Source organism: Anabas testudineus, chromosome 1 (assembly GCF_900324465.2).
Source record: "Anabas testudineus chromosome 1, fAnaTes1.2, whole genome shotgun sequence".
Lineage (NCBI taxonomy): Eukaryota > Metazoa > Chordata > Actinopteri > Anabantiformes > Anabantidae > Anabas > Anabas testudineus.
In genome coordinates, this window is record NC_046610.1 from 3188631 (window position 1) to 3209906 (window position 21276).

The 21276-nt window shown below is 39.0% G+C and overlaps 1 protein-coding gene across 1 annotated transcript in view; it reads left to right on the forward strand.

Annotated features, from left to right (window-relative positions):
• Positions 1–18984, forward strand: part of LOC113161780 — a 100722-nt gene extending 81738 nt beyond the window's left edge. Inside the window, exons 11-25 of the mRNA XM_033326569.1 lie at positions 174–431; positions 544–634; positions 738–786; positions 1884–2065; positions 2170–2213; positions 5685–6041; positions 6204–6347; positions 6498–6851; positions 7263–7478; positions 7630–7884; positions 8148–8402; positions 10419–10667; positions 16052–16057; positions 18133–18390; positions 18710–18984. Coding sequence (XP_033182460.1) covers positions 174–431; positions 544–634; positions 738–786; positions 1884–2065; positions 2170–2213; positions 5685–6041; positions 6204–6347; positions 6498–6851; positions 7263–7478; positions 7630–7884; positions 8148–8402; positions 10419–10667; positions 16052–16057; positions 18133–18390; positions 18710–18984 — 2993 coding nt within the window. The remainder of the gene's footprint in view (positions 1–173; positions 432–543; positions 635–737; positions 787–1883; positions 2066–2169; positions 2214–5684; positions 6042–6203; positions 6348–6497; positions 6852–7262; positions 7479–7629; positions 7885–8147; positions 8403–10418; positions 10668–16051; positions 16058–18132; positions 18391–18709) is intronic.
• Positions 18985–21276: the final 2292 nt, after the last annotated feature.

The window sequence follows — 21276 nt, forward strand, 5'->3', positions numbered from 1 at the left end:
ATTTGTGCCATTGGGGTTCGTTTTCTTTCTAGCAACTGCAGGACAGAACTGATCATCTTTATTTCATTTTATTCAGGATGTTTTTCTGATGGAGATATGGAGACATTTGTTTGTATGTAATATTGTTTATTGCTATTTTTACTAAATTGTTTCTCTGTACAAACTGTCCCTAGATCGTCCAAATCTTCCCTCTGTGTCAGTGAGTCCCTCTGAGATAGTGGAGGGTAGTTCAGTGAATCTGACCTGTAGCAGTGATGCTAACCCAGCAGCTAATTATACCTGGTACAAGGAGAATGAAGAGTCACCAAAAGCTTCAGGACAGATCTTCACCATCACTGACATCAGAGCTGAACACAGTGGGAATTATTACTGTGAAGTTCAGAACAGTGTAGGACGTCATAACAACACTTTACATCTGACTGTTGTTGCAGGTACATTTTTCAGTTTCAATAACAAATTGAAAACACAAAATGTTTTTATCTCTCTCAAAACATCTTAACACACCTGAAATACCTGAACTTTTCTTTTTTTATTCAATCACAGTTTTTCCTCAAGCACTCAAATCAGCGGTCATTGGAACCAGCTCTGTTGTCTTCTTTGCTATTTTAGCCTTCTTAATCTTTCTGCTGATAAGGTGAGGAAACCTGCCTCAACAAAATATTATTTGAAAATAATGTTTATGTTACCAGTGAGTTCGGGAGCTAAATAATATGTTTTTATTGAATTCTTTTGTCCAGGAAAAAGAAAACCTCCAAACCTGCTGAAACACCTGAACCCAGCGAGCAGGTGAAGCACAAAAGCTTTAGCAGAGACAATCCAGTGAAATGCTTTTGTGGTTCTTCAGTTCTGCTCAAACTGCTTAGTGAAAACAGATCTGACTGAGATGCTCTTTGTTGCTTATCTGCTAGTCTTCTTCACAAACATGAATTCTGTCCAGATTTCTGTAAAGATTAACATTGACTGATCGATCATTACTTTCCTGTGTTAGCAAAAAAGTCAGAGAGGCCAGACTGAGATGGTTTGGACATGTGCAGAGGAGGAATAGTGAATATATTGGTGGAAGGATGTTGGAGATGGAGGAGATATATGGATGTTATAACAGAGGACATGAGGTTGGCTAGTGTTAGGGTAGAAGATGTCCACAATAGAGTGAAGTGGAAAAGGATGATTCGCTGTGGCGACCCCTGATGGGAAAAGCCGAAAGAGAAGAAGAAGAAGAAGATCATCACTTTGAACTTTTTTCGTTTTGGCTCTTTCGCATTTAAACTAAGCACCTTACTTCCTATGTGACCTAAGTGACTGAAACATGGGATTTAGTCAAATCCTGGGTTTGTTGGCCTTGATCTTCATGGGAACAGGCTGCAGAGTAAGATGCTCTGTTTCGATTCAGGAATATGTATAGGTGTAATTCTGCTGAAAGTGAAATTAGATTCACCCACAGATGCTGAGGAATATTGCTGTAGCATCACTGTTGTCACATTAGTTTAATGTCACAAACTGGAAATGACAAAAGTCTACAAATCATGGTACAGACTGAAAGACAAGACTTTTGATTTCGACCTCTTGTGTTTCTACTTTCGGTCAAGCTGTGACCTAAAGCACATACTGGAGTTGTGTGGCTATTAAAGTGTAGTATCTTTGAGTAAGGGTAAAAATGACCTGCTGCTTTAAGTGATAAGGTTATTTTGAATCGTATTCATGAGTTAATGACATACATTTAAAAACTTAAAACCTCTTAAAATCTATGAGCAGGAGCTTTATCCTACCTAACTTATTTCTGCTACGACTGGGACAAGAAGCAAAATAGATGCTGAATAAATCATTAATGTTCTACTAAATTCAGCATTGCTATATAGATTTAAAAAGAATATTTGTTTTTGCAGGTTCTCCCCACTCAATCAGAGGAGGAGGATGATGTTCAGTATGCCAGTGTTCGGTTCATAACGAACCAATCAGATCCTATCTACTCCAACATCAGTGCAGCTAGAGCCCAAAGACACAAAGACGAGGACGAGGATGAGAGTGTTGAGTACGCTGCTGTCCAGTTCAATAGCACCGCCTCAAGGTGAGCTACATTAAAACCACAACATATCATCCATGCTTACATGTTTACTATCACTGTAATACTATGGTGTATATCTCATGGTGTCCTCCTTATTTTTCTCTCAGAACCACAGGTCAAGAAGCTGTGGAGGATTCAATTGCATTGTACAGTACGATCAACAAACTCTGCTGAACACAACAGGAATTTAATACCTATGTTTATTTTATTGGATTTTTTAATTACATGCTGCAGAGGCATCTCTGTAGTATATGTAACAAGTAAATGCAATTGGTGCTATATACCACATCTACTATGATTCTAATACTCTGTATACTGTAAATGACAACACTGGATAAGATGCATAATGTAAGGTAGTTGTAGTTTTATATTGTTGCCACTAGATGTCAGTCAAAGTCCAGTTTTCCTTTACTGTCGAGTACATCTCTTCTTTTCAGCCCTTTGTGTTCAGCAATTATGACTCGTCGTATTTTCTGATAATCAAAGACTCGAAACTAATTAAAGAAGCTCCAGAGATGAAAATGTTGTTTTTGAAATATTACAGTGTTGTCAGTGTAAAGAGAGACCACAGACAGATGTGTAATCCCAGCTCCAGTTCTGTTTGACCCTGTGAAAAATACTTAACTGTGAAGCTGCTCTTTGTGCTGCAAACTGTGACGTCACTTTTTAAAATAGATTTTAAACAGCCTAAAATTGTTAAAGGTAAAACTAACAAAAATAAATAATGCTCCTAAAGCAGATCATTACTGTAATGAATAAGAGGACAGAGAGTGAGACAGAGAGACAGAAAGTTCTTCCTGAATTTAAAAGAGGGAAGGCATGAAAAATAAACCTTTAAAAATGTACATGACGGGAAATTATGTAGTTGATCCACAAAGCTGATCTTTAATTCTTCCTTTTTCATGTACAGCATGATGTATTTTATATATAGGCTGCAAGACAACATGAAAGTTATTTTGCTAGACATTTAAAGGCAACTGGTTTTTGATGCTTAATAATAAGGAAGTACGGAGTGAGTGCATTAAATGTGTTTTTGTCTGCTGCTCACACTCTGACCACAGAGGTCATTTATGGTTCGACAGAAATGTTTCTACTGTGTTGCATACTTATTCAGAGCAGCCTGCAGTAAATGGCTTTAGGAAAATGTACTGTATCATTGCATATTTAGCAGAAGTTGCCTTACTGGAGTCCTCAGATCTCAGAAACTCCTCTGTATCCTTTAAGTTGAGTGAAATATTTTGTTCTTTGGATAAAGACGGCAGATTGTAGGTATAAAAAGGCTTTTAGATTAAATTATTAATGCATTGGCTGCTGGTAACAACAAGTTAAAGCCTTCTTATTTGCAACAAGTTTCAGTTGGAGTAACACAGAACTTGAGAATCAGTTCGCTACCACTGACTGCTTCTGTTTTGGCTCTCTGGTGTTCGGGAATTTGTCTTCTTGTACTGTCAGTAAGCCTGTTTGTTATTTGAATTAAACGTATTCACCTGACTACGCCTGGCTGCCTTATTTGATCCAGGCCTTACTGCTGGTTTCCCCTCACATTATTAATAACACAGATAGTAAGATGGTAAAAAAGACAGAAACATACTTGGTAGCATCAAGAGAGAAAGTTATCAAGATCTGACACATAACTTTAATTTCAAGACAGATAGAACTGTGAACTGTGTCCATTAAGGTTCACAATAGTTATTCGTTATTAATAGTTTGTCCCAATAACTCTTTAAAAAACCTCCAGTTAATTCAAAATGCTGCAGCCAGAGTTCTGACTGGAATTAGTAAGAGAGATCATATTTCTCCTACGCTAGCTTCTCTCCATTGACTCCATGTAAAATCCAGAATTGAATTTAAAATTCTTCTCCTCACTTATAAAACATTTTATCAGTTCACCTGCCCAATGTTCTTGCTGCTTGTTGTTGTTTTTATTGCCTGCTGTTCTTTTCTCTCTCCTCTTTCCACTCACCCCAACCGGTCGAGGCAGATGAGCCCACTATGAGCCTGGTTCTGCTGGAGGTTTCTTCCTCTAAAGGGAGTTTTTCCTTTTCCTAGTGCTGCTCAAATGGGATTGTTGGGTTTTCTAAGTAATTCTCTATACAATTATTCTCTGTAAGGTCTTAAACCTTAAGCACTGTAAAGTGCCTTGAGATAACTTCTGTTGTGAATTGGCGCTAAGCAAATAAAATGGAATTTAATTAATTTTAATTATCTGCCCTGAATCTTGTTGTTCTCACTGAGTGGACTGAGAGAGTTGTTCCTGAATCTAAAAAAGAAGGTACAAAAGAAAAGATGCTTTAAACAGTGTTGGTGAGGTATGATGTGGTTGATCCACAAATCCAGTCTCCAATTCTATATTTCAATATATCTTATGTATAGATTTCAAATGTTTTTGTTGCATCTGGTTCATGATGTATTTATATAAAGAGGAAGGGCGTTTATAACACATGTAGTGGGAAATTGTCTAATGCTCACACTCTTTCATTGTACAGAAGACTTGAGAGCAGCAGATATGAGTTTAACAACATCAGCGTTAGGATTTATTGTTTTCCTTCTCTCTACACCAGGTAAATATATTCACATTTCCTCTGTAGGACATGTTGAACACTTATTCAGAGCAGCCTGAAGTAATTTGGATGAGAAAAGTGGAGTAAATAAAAAAGACCAGGTCTGTATCTGTGTCTGTTTTCTGTATCATATTTAGAGGAAGTAGCTTCAACTGAAGTCCTCACATCTGAGAAACTCCTCTGTATCCTTTAATTTAAAATCTGTCAAATGTTTTGTTGGTATAAAAAAGGTGCTTTGAGATTAAATTGAATAACATCAACTTTTATGTGCAACAAGCTCCGTCTGAGAACACTAAAAGTTTGAAATTCAAAGTCAACTTGAAAATTCAAACTTTTTGCAAGAAAGGTCATTTACTATTCACTGACCTCCACTGAATTCTTAATTCAACTTAAAGTACTATATAGATACTATATATAAATGTACTTAAAGGTACAAAGATACAAGTACTCCACTAAACAAAGTAAATGTACTTAGTTATTTATCACCTCTGCTCACTTCCTCAGTTTGCTGTTCAATGTTGATGAAGTGACATTTCACATTTCATCCACCAGATGTCTCCAGACTTTCTTTCTACTTCCTGGTCACCTCCTCACTCACCTGTTCCCAGTGTTGTCATCAGTCCCTCATGTTCTCTGTGAACCTGGATCTTACCTACAAACCACCTGTGTGATGTTTGAGTCTGTCTGTTCTGGTTCTTCTTCTTGTTCTGTTGGACTCTGCCTTTGCCTCCTTTTCCATGTGTTTGTGTGGATCACCTGTCGGCCTCTTACCTACCACTGCCTTTAAAGTGAAGATGAGTTTTGCTAGTTTATTCTCAGTTTCTCTTTCTAGTTCATTTACATTTAAAGCACATCACATGAATTTGGTATTTGCATTTATCAGTACTGTGATTTTGTGTCTCACAGTGAGGTGATGAAAGAATTAGAACAAAATAAATATTATGACTATTTATTCTTTTTCCCAAGGTTATACATTTTGGAATTCATTTCATTTTCTTTCCAAACATCTGTATCTCAGCACTAAATTAAATCTGTGGTTTCTGCTGTGCTCTGTGTTACAGTGGTTCAGGGTCAGAATGACTGGGGAGTAACTTACACTTCTACTAAGATCTGTGCTGTAGAAGGATCAACAGTGGACATACGCTGCTCCTACACATACCCATCCAGACAAGATGACCTTGACATTATAGTTGAGAAAACATTCTGGTTTATTAATATTCTGGATAATGAACCTGTGGATCTGAGAACTGACTCAAAGTACTCGGGTCGTGTGAAGCATCTTTGTGATAAGAACAGCTGCTTTCTGAGAATCACAGACCTCAGACAGAGAGACTCAGCTGTGTACAGGTTCAGTTTCATAACAAACAATCAAAGAGGAAAATTTACTGGTTCACCTGGAGTCACTTTGACTGTTACAGGTAAAATCATTTAAGTATTTCCATATATTGACCAGCGAGAAAGTAATGATGTATCTTTAACTGTGTGAATGTTGATATTTTGTTTATAATGATATTCCTGTTTTTTCTAGATCTTAAAGTGAAAGTGATCCAAACATCTTACTCTACATGGACAAAACTAAGTTGTAACAGCAGCTGCCGTTTACCTGGTCAAACCTCCATCATCTGGTACAAAAACAATAAGAAAACTGACTGACTACAGTTATTCCCAAGACAGTTTTTCCTGTGCTATAAAAGGACTCGAGGATTTCCCTTCTCCTCCAGTGTGTGAGTTTACTCTACAGTTTTCCACTGCACTGTTCTAGATACTGACCTCACGTATCTTTTACAGTAGTAGCCTCATCACAGGAAATACAATAAACTAAATTACTGCAGTATTATCTTGACATTGATCATTGAAAATATTTAATTTCTCAGGTGTTCGTGGTGAAAACTGCAACAGAGTGATTTATACTGAGAGAAGCATCTGTGTCTTCAAAGGATCATCAGTGAATATTTCCTGTACTTACAACAGTTATTATGAGGTTACATCTAAATTCTGGTTCCGTCCTGAACGTGGTCCTCAGTGGAAGAATCCTTCACAGTCTGAGGACCTTCGTACAGACTCCCAGTATACAGGTCGTGTTCAGGTCCTTGAAACAGAGAGAGGACGCTCCACTCTGAGAATCACTGACCTGAGAGAGACTGATTCAGCCCAGTATCAGTTCACATTCACAACACGATCCTTTGAATGGGGCAGTAGTTTACCTGGAACAACTCTGACTGTCACAGGTATGCATGAACATGAAACTCATCATGCAGTTGACAAACTGTTCTTCCTATAACACTTTGCTTTAATGTTTTTCTCCTTGACTTAGATATCTTGCCTTGTGCCTCACTTGTAAGTAACTGTGGACAAAAGCAGAATGACTAAATGTAAATGTAGTTAATGTCACCTAATATAATATAATGTTGAATACTGTAGAAATTATGTGTTTATTGTGAGATTAAGTTCATTTTTGCAATTTACATTTTGATATTTGTAAAAACAAAAGTGAAACAGACTCACAAAAGGATAAACACAACCTGCACATAGTCTGGAATGGTCCAGTGTTTAAGTTTCCTTCATGTCCTCTGGCCAGCAGAGGGAGGAGTTGAACTGGAAGGTTCATTTTATGAGACGTTCCTGTTCCTTGTTGACAGATCCAGATTTCCAGGTCCAGGTGATCTGGACTTCTGTTGGTCCAAAGCTGGTTTGTCACAGCAGCTGTCTTCCTCCTGGTCGTTCTTTTGTCTGGTTCAGGAATGAAAATAAAATCCATGGAGAAACTTCACCTTCGTACAGTGGATACGTTGACACTTCACACAGTTATTCCTGTGCTGTCGAAGGACACGAGGCCTCCCGCTCTCCTCCAGTGTGTGAGTGAGTTTACTTGTCAAGTGTGTCACAAACAAAATGTCATTTGCTTTGAATCTTTTTGGAATTGTTATGTTGATGGACTCAGGAAACATTCTGTCAATTCTTTGATAGTGACACATTGAAAAGTTAATCTCTGTTTATATCCTGCAGATGCTCCGAAGGTTCCCTATGTGTTGAAGAATTACCAAGGTGACATTATGAAGGACAGCCCAGTGTCTCTGACTTGTAGCAGTGATGCAAACCCAGCCAGTGAATACAGCTGGTACAAGAACGAAATACTGATCAACAAGGAACCACAGCTCGTCTTCAGCTCCATCCAGTCCTCTGACTCTGGAGAGTATTACTGTGTAGCTGAGAATGATCTGGGGAGAAGCACATCTGAATATATCTCCATAAATGTGAAATGTTGGTGACTTCTATTGTATTGAATCAAATGAAATAACTGTTATCTGATTGTTCTTTAACTAATGTGAAGTTTGAAGGAAAACAGCTTAAATCTGACGGATTTGTTGAATCTGAACAAAGAAAAAGTTTAGCAGATTATTCTTTTTTCATGGTTCACGTTTTCAGTAGATGTCGAGGAAACAGTTCACTACTGATGTTTATACTAACTATGCTGTTTTAATCCTTAATATTAATCATCAGGTCGTGATCTGCATCTTTTCTAGATGGTCCAAAAAACTCCAACATCTCAGTGAGTCCCTCTGAGATAGTGGAGGGTAGTTCAGTGACTCTGACCTGTAGCAGTGATGCTAACCCAGCAGCTAAATACACCTGGTACAAGGGGAACCAAACAATACATCATGGACCAGAAGGAATTTATCGTTTCACCTCCATCAGCTCTAAAGACAAAGGAACCTACAACTGCAAGTCTGAGAATCAATATGGGAACAAGTCCTCATCTATATCTGTAGACGTCCATTGTGAGTACAAAACTTTTAAAACACACATATGTGATGTTTGTCATCTAGGTCATGGTTATGACAAGTAGGTCACTGGACTGCCATGATCCTGGCCCCATTTCCTGTCTTGTACTTTTATTTTGGTCTCTTTCCTGTTCTCCACAGTGTTTTTCATCTTCTTCATTTAGCACCCTTATTATTTTAACCTGTGTATAGTCGCTCTCTTTTTTAAGCACCACTCTGTTCATCATCTTCTTCCACAGGTAGTTTCGATGCTACTCTCCAGCCATTCATCTTACCTTGTTTCTAGCCTTGTGTTTTGCCCTGTGTTTTGGACCTCTGCTCTCTCTCTCTGATCTGGACCTGGACTTCAGATTTTGTACCTTTGCTCTCTAATTTTTTGCCTTCTTTTTTGGCAGTGGTTTTCTGTTGACACTTCTTTGAATGCTTTTTGTTATCCCCTTTTGTTCTAGCTTTTTGATTTTATGTTTTGTTTGTTCATCATTTTCGTTTTTCCTTTTGGACATAGTTCTTGCCAAGTTTTGTTAGAGATCAAGATCAAACTTTATTGATCCCACAACAGTGAAATTCCCTTTAATATTCACAGTTTAATAGCTCACAAAGACATTTAAGGTGCAAGAAAGAGGAGTAGTTATAAAAATAATACAATACTTTAACATATTTACAGAATTGTGAAGTGAAATCTACCAGATATATTAATAACTCTATTTCAATCTGAAACAGCATGACCACTGTGGCGATGATTAGAATGACCAGAAGAATAGAGTTAAACTGTTGACTTGTACAGTCTTACAGTGGTGGGAATAAAAGATCTGCAGTAACCCTCCTTTCTACACTGAGGATGTCTCAGTCTGCTGCTGAAGGAGCTGCACAGAGCGTCTACTGTCTCATGAAGCTTGGCAAGCAACCTCCACCCACCCACATCTTCCACAGAGTCCAACAGGCAGCCCAGGACAGAGCTGGCCCTCCTGGCCCCAGCTTGTTCAGTCTATTACTGTCCCGGTTTGTGATGCCTGCACCCGAGCAGACAACTGAGGCTACCACAGAGTCATAAAATGTCCTTAGCAGAGTCCTGTATACTCCAAAGGACATCAGTCTCCTTCTTGTACAGTTCATCAGTGTTGTGGGATCTGTCCAGTTTATTATTTAGGTGAACACCCAGGTACTTAAAGCTGTCCACCAGCTCTTTCTCCAGAGATCTATCATCATCTCTTATGATTTATTGATATTTAAGCACAGCTGGTTGCGCTCACACCAGTTTACAAAGTCTACGATAGCTGACGTTGTTCTCTACCAGCCGCTCCTTTAGCTTCTTCTTGAAGCTGTCCTTGGTTGTACTAGAGTTCACTCTGAACTCTCCTCTGCTCCTCTCTGTCTCCTAATATAAAAGCACTCCTTTTCGTCTTGTTCAGCAGAGCTTTAAATTCAGGGGTCACCTAGGTTATTGGAGAAAGACGGCACCCTCCAGGTCGGCACAGTGTTCTGCACACAGTTGATGTAATCGGTGATGCAGTTACTTTGTGTTTCGTACTTAGACACATGTTTTACCATGTTTTGTGGTCACTTTGTTTCCTAGTGCCTTAGCCACAAAGGTTTGGTTCTTTACTTTCTCTGCCTGATCCTTGATTCATTCTTTTGACTTCTACATTATTCTTTTACAATAATTCTTAATCTCATAGTGTCTGTCATTTTAATTGGGTCCATTAAAACCCTTCTTCTTGAAGAACTTCCTCTGTGATGGCATCTTTAAAGCAGATCCAGTTGCTACTGAGCAGCATTTTTGGGAAAATCTAAAAGAGTCGTTTTGAATAACAACACATTTACAGTTCTAGATTGGTGGTTTGATTTGTGCCATTGGGGTTCGTTTTCTTTCTAGCAACTGCAGGACAGAACTGATCATTATTTTGTTTTATTCGGGATGATTTTCTCATGAAGATACAGGCACATTGATTTGTTTGCTAATATTATTTATTGCTATTATTATTGAATTGTTTCTCTGTACATACTGTCCTCCAGATCGTCCAAATCTTCCCTCTGTGTCAGTGAGTCCCTCTGAGATAGTGGAGGGTAGTTCAGTGACTCTGACCTGTAGCAGTGATTCTAACCCAGCAGCTAATTATACCTGGTACAAGGAGAATGAAGAGTCACCAAAAGCTTCGGGACAGATCTTCACCATCACTGACATCAGAGCTGAACACAGTGGGATTTATTACTGTGAGGCTCAGAACATAAGAGGACGTCATAACAACACTTTACATCTCACAGGTAAAATCTTTAATTGACTTACAGATGTGCAATTCTAATATCAAATACCACCATTTGATCTAACGCCGATACAATTAATTAAAATTAAAATTAATTAAAGTGTATAATACAATACTCTTGTAACCATCATCCTTCTCCCTTCCTCATCTTCCAACACCTCCAGAGACCACTTCAGGCAGAGCTGGCTTTTATTTTTGAGTTTTTTTATGGTGATTCCACTGAGAGACGTCCAGGAACACAGTCCTGTATGAGCTATGTTTTAGTGAATATCCAGCATTTCCACATCTCTGCTACTTAGACTTAAAATGCTGATTAATTAATACGAACATCACAAAGCTGTAGGTTCTGCATGCATGAAATGTGTTGGCACTTGAACTGCATCATCCTGACAGGTGTTGGTGATATTTTGTTCGCTTCATATGTATCAGTGAAGTCAGGCTAATAAACATTTGGTGCTGTGAACTGTATTGTATCATTCAAATTATTTTTCCAAAAATAATCATGCAGTTAAATCAACCCATCTCTGAAACACGTACATTATGACTATGACCTGGGTTGTCTTTAAACTAAGTGAAGATGTCTCTATAAACTGCCTTCAATGCAGGTGATCTTTGGTTTGATCTTTGGGTTAAAACATCTTAACAGATTTTCTTTTTCTTTCAGTCACAGTTTTCTCTGGATCACTGAAATCAGCAGTCATTGGAATGAGTCTTGTTTTCTTCCTGGCTATAGTCCTTTTTGTCTTCCTACTGATAAGGTGAGAAGATCTGTTGTAATAAAGTATTTTTCGTCAAACACTTAAAAAGACACATCATGTTTCATAATTCTTCTGTTTAGAAAAACAAAGACCTCCAAGCGAACATCTGATCCTCATGAAAGACCAGACATCTGTGAACAGGTGAAGCTCTGATGTCATAAAATATAAAATCTAGTCCTGTTCTGGTAAAAAGTACAGATTTGATTGAGATGCATTTTCTGTTGCTCTTCTGCCATTCATCTTCTTCATAGACATGAATTCTGTCCAGATTTCTGTTAACATTAACACTGAACCTCCTCTTTCCTTGGACATAATTTTGGTGGATTCAGAACACCCTGATAAACAAAGTGAAAAAATTATGCAGGATGAAAGTGCATTATGAGAAAATTTCATAGCAGTACCTCAGGATGCTACTCTGTAGTTTTATGGCTCCCGTGAGCTTGTATGCATGCCTCACAACATAAGGGCATACTTGTAATGAGACAACAGAAAGTGTCCTGAGGTGACTCGTCCCAGATCTGGACCAGAGCATCACTAAGCTTTTGGACAGTCTGAGATGCAACCTGGTGGTGTTGGATGGACCTGGACCTCTTCCCTGCATACTCTCATCTACATGAGGTCAGACATAGTTGTGCACTAGGAGGAACCCAGGAACCGCTGCACCAGCCTAGGGCCTGACAATGGGTCGAAATATTTCCTCTCAACTGATGGCACTCAGGGTGTCATGGCCTGTAGAGGTCTAGGTGCCCCTCCATATACCTCCCCAGATTATTACTGACCATCACTATCCCACCACCAAAGCTGTCATGCTGAGCGATGTCACAGGCAGCATGATGTTATCCATGTCCTCTCCAGACCCTCTGCCAAATGTGCTCAGGGTGAACCCAGTGGCTGATTGACAGTTCCAGTGTTCTATGGCAAATGTCAATCGAGCTCCTGAGTGAGCACAGGGCCCACTAAAGGATGTCAGGCCCTCAGGCCACCCTAACAAGTCTGTTACTGATGGTTTGGTCACATCAGTGGCCTGCTAGAGGTCATTTTGTAGAGTTCTGGCAGTGCTCATCTTATTCCTTTTTGGAAAAAGGAGCAGATACTTGTCCTGCTGATGGGTTAAGAACCTTCCAGCTCTTGTAGAATAACCGCCTGTCTCCTGGAATCATGCTTCATGCTCTTGAGACTGTGCTGGGAGACACATCAAACCTTTTGGCAATGGCATGTATTGATGTGCCATTCTGGAGAAGTTGGACTGCCAGGTATCACCTCATGCTACCAGTGCACACACCAGTGACACAAACCCTCACTAGATGCAAAGCTAGTGAAAGAAAGATGATGAGACCTTTGATTTTGGTGACCTCTTGTGTCTCAGTGTTCTGTTGACTCCATGTGACCTAAAGCACAGGCTGTTTTCAGTGAGCTGTAGTATCCTTGGTAAGAGTCAGCCTGTCCAAGTCATGGTGAGGTCATGGTGGCTTTCTGGATTAACTTGTTCTGATTAAAAACATGTTGCTGCATCAAGTGATAATGTAATTTAGAGTATTTTGTATTTAGATTTGATCATCAGACGATTGATGGTGTGCACATGCACCGGATTGGTTGGACTCTGGAGAAGGACTTTTAGGCTATCATGCTGAGCTTGTTTCCATTATGAATGAGACAAAAAATAAATAGATGCTGAATAAATCATTGATGTTCTACTAAATTGCTGCAGAGATTTAAGAGTTGATTTGTTTCTGTAGCGTCGTCCCACTCAGTCGGAGGAGACAGATGATGTTCAGTATGCCAGTGTCCACTTCATGAAGTACCAGACAGATCCTATCTACTCCAACATCACAGCAGCTGGAGCCCAAAGACACAGGGACGAGGATGAAAGTCATAAATATGCTGCTGTCAAATTTAACAGGGCTGCCTCAAGGTGAGCAGCTCTTCATAGACCACAACATAATAGAACTCATAGGATGTTGTATTTCAACATGCTTCTTATGTTGCATTTGCTTGTTCTGCTTACAGTTTTATTATCACTGTTACACTACTGTATACCAAACATAGATGTATGATTTACTGCTTGTTGTTTTCTGTCTCAGATCCACAGGTCAAGTCTCTGGGGACGATGCATCTGCATTGTACAGTACAGTCAACAAAATCTGCTGAACACAACATGACATTTATCATCTCTCTTTGTTTTTTCTTTATGTTTTAATGAGATAACAAAGAGGAAGGTTGTGTCTGTGCAGTATGTATCAGAAAGGCAACAGGTGGTAAACTTGAAATACATCTCCTATAATTATAACATAGTGTGTACAACAGCAATAATGGAGAAGAATGTGCTTAATGTAATGTGTTTGTAGTTTCATGCTGCTGCCACTAAATGTCAGTAAAGGCTCAGGTTTTACTGAAGGAAACTATTTCCAAGATCCTGTCAGATAATTCTTCTACATCACCAACACAGCTTGTTAATACTGCATATTTAGCTGATATCTTTATTTTGTTCTGTATCTGTTCTTTATTTTTCACATCATTATGTTCGGTTCTCTGGGCCTATTTATATCAGCGAAGAAGAAATAAATCTGGTTTTGATATCCTAGTGTCTCTTTGTTTAAGACACAATGAGCAACAGAATGTGTAAAAATTCAAAACTAATGTAAGTGTGAGATTAAATAAAATGCTCACAACTCTCATAAAGGTCATTTAAATGTGTGATTAGTGAAACAGGTTCGAATGCAATAAACTGAATAATCAACTGCATTTCAGCAAAGTTAGTAGAGTAGTAAAGAGTAGCAAAGAGTAGTACTGTATAATCTAAAATGTGTGTGGAGAATTACTCCACTGCACAAATAACATCAATGTAAGAAAACCTCACGAGTTAAACTGAGATAAACACAGACTAACAGTGGAAACAAAGTAAAGAAGCTGCAGTGATAAAGATGTTGCATTTGAAATATAACAGGGTCATCACCAACAGCAAACAGATGTGTGATCACAGCTCCAGTCCTGTTTGTCTGTGTGAAAATAAACTTAACAGTGAAGCTGTGTTTGTGCTGCAAACTGTGACTCTGAGTTAGACATGAGTTTGTAATAATAATTTTAAACAACCTAGAATATTTAAAGATAAAACTTGTGATGATATGCTCCAACAGTGTCTAAATATTGCTCCTTTTGTGGTCACTATCACTGCACCACATCTAGTCGTCTGGTCATGTGGTATGCAAAACCCAAAAAAACACAACTTCCTGTCTTCTGCTATGTGGTGCATGGCTGAGAGGATTAAATTCTTCCTGAATTGAAAAAGAGGAAAGGTTAAAAAAACCTTTAGTAATCAGTTAGTGAACTGATAAAGTGCAGTTCTCTCTATATATAACATGTTCAACATCACATAATGTTATTTTCTTGAGGTTTTATTAGCATCTGGTTCATGTTGTCAATTTATAAAGAGGAAGGAAGTGTGAAACAACAAGGTGTGTTTTTGTCTACTGCCTTCACCCCCGGCCACAGAGGACAGTTCAAGACAAGAGCTGAGAGCAGCAGATATGAGTTTAACAACATCAGTAATTGGAGTTATTGTTTTCCTTCTCTCTACACCAGGTAAAGTGTTTTCTTATTTCCACTGTACGATGTGCTGCTCACTTATAGTGGAACTACTTTAGTTGTGGTCACATCTGTATGTATTTATTGATTTTTGGTGAAGTGTGGTGAGATGAGGACCCTGACGTCCAGAGACAAGGCTGTGGTGAAATATTACAATGTCCAGAAAAAACATGAAGCTTTGCTTTATTCTGTTGAGCTGTCGTGTAATTTTATATTATTCGGACAAATATCCAACGCTAAAACTTTTTTTAGATGTTTAGACGCCATTACTGTTGGGTCTTGGTGTCTTGTCCAAGGACGTCTAAACAAGTAGGTAGTAGAAACAGGGAACTGAACCACTGATACTAATCGTAGCTGAGTGCCCTCCTACTGGAGCTACTACTGAAAGATGTACGCAGGTCCTTTAGTGAAAGTATCAATACTACAATACAAAATATCAATAAAAGGTTCATTTGATTCTGCTAAATATAAAGGATCAACTTTGTTAGAGCAATTAGATCTGGGTTATTAATTTACTATTTACTGTTCATATCCTCACTTCCGTAGGATGTGGACGAACTCAGTACTAAAGTAGAAGTTAACTAACCAACCTGAGTCAGATACGAGTACAAGTACCACTTCTAACTGACCTGATCACCTTGGTTGAAGTACTACAGTACAGAAGTACATGCTCTGAAATACACAAAAGCACAAGTACTACACTAAGAAACCAGATTAAAGAAAAGTAACTCACTTCCTCAGTCTGCTATTCAATGTTGATGAAGTGACATTTCACATTTCATCCACCAGATGTCTCCAGACTTTCTTTCTACTTCCTGCTCACCTCCTCACTCACCTGTTCCCAGTGTTGTCATCAGTCCCTCATGTTCTCTGTGAACCTGGATCTTACCTACAAACCACCTGTGTGATGTTTGAGTCTGTCTGTTCTGGGTCTTCTTCTTGTTCTGTTGGACTCTGCCTTTGCCTCCTTTTCCATGTGTTTGTGTGGATCACCTGTCGGCCTCTTACCTACCACTGCCTTTAAAGTAAAGAGGAGTTTTGGTAGTTCAATGTCAGTTTCTCTTCTAGTTAATTTACATTTGAAACACATCACATGCATCTGGCTGCAACTTAAGAGCAGCAGCAGAAGAAACTTCTGGAATTATTTAAATGGTACAGTAGTACCAGTGCTAGTAGTAAAGGTTTCAATCATAAATAAATATGAAATGTTTACATAAAGCAACTTTAGGTTTATCTCAACACTGAAGTAAATCTGACTTTGGTTTCTGCTGTGCTCTGTGTTACAGTGCTGCAGGGTCAGAATGACTGGGGAGTAACTTACACTTCTACTCAGACCTGTGCTGTAGAAGGATCAACAGTGGACATACACTGCTCCTACACATACCCATCCAGAATATCAGGAACTATTACTACAGTTATAGAAACACTCTGGTTCACTAGAGTCAGTTACTATGAAGATGTGGATCTGAGAACAGCCTCAGTGTTCGCAGGTCGTCTGCAGTATTTCTATAATAAGAACAGCTGCACTCTGAGAATCACAGACCTGAGACAGAGCGACTCAGGTGTGTACTACATCAGGTTCATAACAAACCAACCAGGAGGGATATATACAGGTGAACCTGGAGTCACTTTAACTGTCACAGGTAACATGTTCATTATAATATTTGTTTTGTTTCATATTTTTAAGATTGAGAAAATGCTACAGTGAAAGTATGAGGATGAAAATGTCCTGTAAGGTGTGAGCTTTAACTCACATGATAAAATATGATAACTTCTGTTATAGTTCTAAATGATTCAGTCAATCTAATGAACATTTCTACAAACTAAACATGGATTTAGGATACGTGGGTTTAAATATACTGTTTATTTCCTTTTCGTCTTTACAAATTCAGTTCTACAGGTTTACGACTATCGATCCAGGTCAGAGCTTCAGTGTTACAGCAGTTGTCGTCTACCTGATCATCCTTCTTACATCTGGTACAAGAATGGAGAGAAAATAGTACAGGAGGAACATCTTTGTTTTCTTATACAGAGAACATTTCTTCTGCAGACAGTTATTCCTGTGCTCTTAGAGGACATGAGGATTTCCCTTCTCCTTCAGTGTGTGAGTTCACTCCAAAGTCTTCTAACATTAAACCATCTGCTGACAATTTAACTTATTGAACTATCCCATCAGTGCAGTTATTTACAGTACAAATCACCCCTTTACCACTTTTTATATTAACCACTACATCATTACAGTCAGTAACTCAACGACAACACAACCTGCTGTGTAAAAATGATGTTTAAATATTTTATGTTTCAGGTGTCAATGATCAAAACTGCAACAGAGTGATTTACTCTGACAGAAGCATCTGTGCCTTCAAAGGTTCATCAGTGGACATTTCCTGCACCTACAATAATTACAGATCTATCACATCTAAATTCTGGTTCAGTCCTGAACGTGGTCCTCAGTGGAAGAATCCTTCACAGTCTGAGGACCTTCTTACAGACTCCCAGTATACAGGTCGTGTTCAGGTCTTTGAAACAGAGAGAGGACGCTCCACTCTGAGAATCACTGACCTGAGAGAGACTGATTCAGCCCAGTATCAGTTCACATTCACAACATCAGACTTTGAATGGGGCAGTAGTTTATCTGGAACAACTCTGACTGTCACAGGTACTGATCAACACAAAGTGACAAACACAGCTTCACATTTTAAAACCTTTGTTTCTCCACTTTCTAATAAGGAAGTCTTATAGTGGTGTGATGTGACTAAAGTCTATATTAATTATTTAAAATATAACTTATGAATCTTTTGTAGATTAGAGATAAACAACATCTACTAATAAGATATGTGGTTATAAGGTTTTAATAGAGATGCTTTTGCCTTTTGCATCTTTCACTTCAATTTAAGGTTCAACCAGCAAAATATTTTTGCAACTCATGTTTTCTCATGAATGACTTGTAACTGAGCTACATAGTGTTTACTGGGAAAACAACATATAGTAGTAACCACTAAAACATGTTTGATTATTCTCATTGAATTTCGGGAATGGATGATGTGATATTGGAACTATTTCACTTACATCAGTATATTTTTTATCCCCTTGCTATCTGATGAAACTGTCGGTTTTCTCCTCCAGATCGTCCAAATCTTCCCTCTGTGTCAGTGAGTCCCTCTGAGATAGTGGAGGGTAGTTCAGTGACTCTGACCTGTAGCAGTGATGCTAACCCAGCAGCTAATTATACCTGGTACAAGGAGAATGAAGAGTCACCAAAAGCTTCAGGACCGATCTTCACCATCACTGACATCAGAGCTGAACACAGTGGGAATTATTACTGTGTGGTTCAGGACACTACGGGTCATTATAACAGCACCTTACATTTGATTGTTGTGGGAGGTAAGTTTTTCACTTTGCTCTTCAAAGACACACATGTTGGCTTCTTATATAGCTCATCAAAATACTTAAAAAGTCCAAACTTTAAATCACGGAATAAAACTTCCTGTTGCCAGGTTGTGTTTTTTTCCTTGTTGGTTTATAGCAAAACCTGTGGCTGACACTGACTAACAGATTCATCAACATAATTATGTAAAGTCTCATGTCCTAAATGGACTTGGGCAGGGGCGTGATTCAGACTCTCATAACCTCTCAACCGGTGTACCGCAGGGCTCAGTGGTTGGTCCTCTTCTTTTTTCCCCCCTCTATACTTATTCTCTAGGCTCTATCATCCATTCACATGGCTTCTCCTATTACTGGTATGCGGATGACACACAGGTCTTCCCATCTTTTCCGCCAAATGACTCCGTTGTCTCGTCTCGCATCTCTGCCTGGACGAGAGTAAGACTCCTTCAACTTAACGTTCCCAAGACTGAAGTCCTATTTTTCCCTGCCAGACCTTCAGCTCAACACAACATCAGCATTAACACTGGTTCTGCAGCGACTGTCCCCGCTAAGATGGCCAGAAACCTGGGGGCATCATTGATGACCCACTGACCTTCATGGAACACATCGCCATCAGAAAGATCAGACCCTACCTGATGGAGTATACGACCCAACTCATTGTACAGGCGTTGATCATACTTTGCACTTAAAAAAAAAAAAAAGTGCAAAGAGATGTACTCACATCTCTTGAAGCAGAAACACATTTTTTAAGCACTTTGCTTTGATGTTTTATCTCCTTGACTTTTCTTTTGTTTGCTTGCCTTGTCCCTCACTTGTAAGGCACTTTGGATAAAAGCATCTGGATGAAGGACCCCATGGCCAGAGATGAAACTGAGTACAGGGAAACGTTTTCAGGGTTTTCTTGATAACACAGGTACAGGTGAATGAGTCAGATGAGTTCTTGTAGAAAACTTGTCAGTGCAGGGTGAGTGTGGAGGTCTGTGTGGAAACCGGACGTAACGTCGCGACCAAGATGGCCGACCAACGGGGAGGACATGGAACAAAATGGAGGAAATGGAGCTGGTTAAAGGATGGCGACTGACAAACGGTGGAGAGTGTCCAGGAGTGTAACCAGAGTATCACAGAAGCACAATGACAAACAGTCACAGAATGTGACAGAAACCAATATCCAAAACACAGTGTGGGAAAACAGTAAGGTGGTGTACAAGGCAGTCCAAACAGTAAATCCAAAAGGCTAAGCTTGGAGGTCAAGGGTAATTCAGGTCATACACAGTTAGGCAATTCAGAGATAAGTCCGGCAGGCAAAATCCACAATAGACAGTCCAGGTCGGGAACAGTAGAAGGTCCACACAGAGTTGAAACAGGGTAGGAACAATGAGGGAGAGAACAGATGAGGAAAACACTCACGCAAAGGCAGGTTCAAATCTGGTGAGGGGAATCACACAGAGACTCTGGTGCAGGTCCGGGGGGGGACAGGCAGATACAGTTCCAGGTCTGGTACTGTGAGCAGGGTGAATAAGCAGAACTCACAGCACCAGGGGGTTCAGGCAAGAGACAGGGTCCAGGGCAGGCAGAGTCCCAAAAAGTTAGTCCAAAAGAAACACTGGATAGAGTCCGGGAGTAGAGGACAGACTATCTGGCAGGGGAGAAAGGCTAGCAGGCCTGTATATATAGTATCGGGAAAACCAAGTGCAGTCAATTAGGTAAGTGAAGGCAATCAGACTGGGAGGAGGAAATAGGAAGTTGTCAAAATAAGGGCATGGGGGAAATACAGGCAGCAACGAGGCTGGAATCATGACAGCATCTGCTAAATGACTAAATGTAAATGTAAATGTTTCTATTTGAATTTCCAGGTAAATCAGTTCTTATAATGAACATCATCAGGTTGACTCTTGTGGTCCTGATGCTGATTCCTCTGTTTGTCGTCAGTCTGTGTTTGAGGTAAAACAATAAAAATCCATCAATTCCATCACTGTTCTTTTATTTTCTTACATTATTGATTTGTTACATTAATTCACTTTATGTATTTTTATTGTTGTTGTTTTTTTTATCCAGGATGAAGAAAACTAGGAGCTTAAAAACTGAATTGAATCAACGTGTAGAGATGATAGAGATGAGAGAGACTATTGATAACATGAACCCTGTAATATGATTATTACAGTGAAATTACAACTTAATTTGTTGTAAATCTCAGCTCATTAAGTTTCATTTAAATGAGGTTGTGATTGTCTGTCAGTTGCTGTTTAAACAAGTTTAGGTTTAGTTTGACTTCATGATCAGATCATTTCTACAGTTTATCATCAGTTTCAAAGAGACTAGCAGCGTACTGGGTTTAAGAGGTCTGCAGCTACATGAAGAGGAAGATAGGAGTGGAACTGTTCTAACAATGTGTGAAACCACATCAGGATATCTGCACATCCTCTATACCTGAGCCTAACCCTAACTACCCAGTCGCTCCCTAACTACTGGGGGGAACATCTCCATTTGTAGGACAGATTCAGAAAACACCAGCATGTCTGTGTAGGATGTCTGAGACATCTCTACCCTCCATAGCCTCATCTCATTACATGTTATTAAAATTGTTCATGAATTCATCTTATTTGTGCTTCATTCATTGTATCTATTCATTTTAATTACCTTCATTCATTAGTTTGAACTTTTCTTTGTCATTTTATTGTGACTTTAACATATAGATGTTGTAAAACTGTGGTCTTGTGACCTCATTTGGGATGAATCAGATGTTTGGGATGAAATAAAATTGAATACTCAGCTCATTTAGGATTAAATCTGTTTGATTTGAACTCTATGGTTGTGGATAGTTTCTTCAATCCTCATATTGTTCTCCAGTCCATCGTGTGGCTTTAAGTGATGAACAGCAAAATG